The sequence below is a fragment of the Leptonotus elevatus genome, chromosome 6 (assembly GCF_054856555.1).
Source record: "Leptonotus elevatus isolate MCC_2025b chromosome 6, RoL_Lele_1.0, whole genome shotgun sequence".
In the NCBI taxonomy this organism is placed as follows: Eukaryota; Metazoa; Chordata; class Actinopteri; order Syngnathiformes; family Syngnathidae; genus Leptonotus; species Leptonotus elevatus.
Genome location: NC_141244.1, coordinates 25,972,450 through 25,974,911, shown reverse-complemented (window position 1 = coordinate 25,974,911; position 2,462 = coordinate 25,972,450). Strand labels below are relative to the sequence as shown.

Here is a 2,462-nt window from a genome sequence, read left to right as displayed (position 1 = left end):
TGGTCTTTATTTTTTATTTTTTATACAGTCGTCTGAAAAGTTTTCGAACATCCTTAATTATTTAATCATGTATTTAAAAATGTTTATGTTTCTAATTATATAATTTGATGCTGCTTGATGAGTATATAAAATGTCCTGGGAAACGGCAACATGGATTTTAGTAAGGTGAATTAATAGTTGAATTTGTGGAGACTTTGCTAACACTGATGGCTAATAACTGTTGGCGTTTGTTTGAAGCAAACAAAAAAAAGCACAAATGTTTTAAAAATGTTCTTAGACTGCAGTTAGCATAGTATCTGCTTGTGCTCAAATCATAAAAACACTTTCCAGCCGCCATATTTTTTTCCTGTTCATTTTATTGCACACACTCACAGATACAAACATACACACTCGTACAAGGACTACTTTTGGCATACCAAACACAAACATGTTGCACGTGCTGAGTACATTTAGTGTGGACGGCGTTGGCGAGTTTCTGATGTTGATAAAAACAAAAAAACAAACAAGGCTCGGTGCTCCTTGATGCTTGAAGCGCTGCGCGGTCTCCATCGGACTTCTGGGAAAAGCCGACGTGGCTTTTTACTCGGCAGGCAGGAACTTGTCCAGGTGAACCTTGATGTGGTCGATGGCCTCGCTCAGGTAGTTGCCGACATGTGGGCGCATGTATTGTCCGTACAGGCCCAGGACGGATTGGCGGGCTTTGTCCACCAGGGGGCCGACTTCTTCAACCAGGCCGCTGCGCAGACAAGTAGACAAGGCGCATGAGTTCCACATGCCGCTAAAAGGTCAAATGTAAAATTGTCGCGTTTTGCAAATTCTTCCTCACCTGCCAACCTTGATGATGGCTTGCAGCTCGGGCTTGTTCTGCAGATCCTCCATGTAGTCTTTGGCTGCCGTGCCCTGGGGGCTCTCTCCCATTTTCTCAATCATGGGGGCGGCGGCGGCCTGCAGCTTGGCGTAAGCGTTGAGCAGACGCTTGTAGAAGGTGCCCTTCAAGGTGTTGTATTTTTCCACAAGCTCCTGGTCTGGCGCGGGGACATCGCACAGGCTCATGGAGACTGCCAGGAGAAAAACGCAGCAGGATTGTTTGGAGAAGATCTCAAAGCAAGTTGCACTCAAACAGTGAATCGTTAGACAGCCAGTATACCCAAATATTATTATTATCTTTAAATCCTCTTCTGATATGAATACGAACTGAAAAAGTTACGTTTGCTTTTGTGTGTTCCATACTAAAGAGCACAATTATGCCAACACTCTAAAAACAGTTGGGTCAGAAGTAACCCAATTATGGATCAAAAATGGACCGATCCACTTTATGGGTCAATTTGACCCAACTTTCTGGGTTGTTTTATGCAAAATGAGCCCAATTTTGACCCAAGTAAAGGATCTGACCAATATTTTATGAGTCGTTTTACGCTAAAAGAAGTCGGGTCAAATAGACCCAAGGAGAGGATCGGTCCATTTTTGACCCACAGTTGGGTTATTTTAGAGTGAATCAAAGGTCCACATCTGCTCTGTCTTTTATGTCTTCTAGCTTTTACTAAAGGTCTTTTTCTTACCCTGCAGAGCCAGGATCAGGGCGATGGCGTATTTTGTGTTCATGTCTGAAAAGAGAAAAAAAAACGCATTAATGACATCTCGCACCCATATTTGACCATATTTTTAAATGTAAAATGCTGCTGTGTGCAAAGCCAAAAAAAACAAAACTAAAAAGGAGCGCTTTTACCTGCTATTGATTGCGTCTGGAGGCCAGAAGTGACAGTCTGCTCTGAAAGTGAGTCGTCTGCAACTGGGAGCTCACATCTGGACCAGATGATATAGGGGGGGACTGCAAGCACACGTCATCTGACCAGGACACACACACACATAGGAAAGGGCGCACCCACGCGCACGCACACATCACCTAAACAAAGTCCAGTGTACATGGTATTCGCTTGAAAAACCCGATTTGAGTCTTGCGAAATGTGCCTGGATGTTCTGAATCTGCTGTACAGTATATTCATAACGCACCCGGAGAACCCGCCTGATAGCGCGCTTGTTGCTGCGCACGTATGTCTTAATCTACAGCTCGCTCGTAAAAATCCCTGCCGATTAGATTATCTGGCGCTCGCCATCAGCGTTTCTGCCGCGAGCGAGGCCGCTGAGCGCCAGTCCAGACGCCACCTCGCTGACCTTTCACAGAGTCCATGACAGGTTTGCAAAGGGACGCTTTGTCTTTTTCTTTTTTTTTAAACGCATCACTTGCCTCTTCGTTCAACAACCCTGCACGAATTTTAATTTAGGTTATCGCCAAAGTAAATCATAGATGACAATCGTATTCTTTTCTTGCAAGATTATCACCAAAATTGAACGTGGCCCATGGTCGTTAACGCCAAAGGTTCATGGAAATCTGTTAGTGGTGGTAAAGGTAAAACAAATAGCACTGCGAGGGGAAAAGAACATTCCATCTGAAAGGAGACTTT

The 2,462-nt window shown here is 44.2% G+C and overlaps 1 protein-coding gene across 1 annotated transcript; it reads right to left on the bottom strand.

Annotated features, from left to right (window-relative positions):
• Positions 1-1,850, bottom strand: apoa2 (apolipoprotein A-II). Its single transcript, XM_086079341.1, has 4 exons — positions 1,727-1,850; positions 1,560-1,604; positions 827-1,058; positions 1-736 (listed from the first exon to the last, which is right to left on the bottom strand). Exons 2-4 carry the CDS (start codon positions 1,600-1,602, stop codon positions 580-582), a joined length of 432 nt encoding a protein of 143 aa, XP_085935467.1. The 5' UTR covers positions 1,603-1,604; positions 1,727-1,850; the 3' UTR covers positions 1-579.
• Positions 1,851-2,462: the final 612 nt, after the last annotated feature.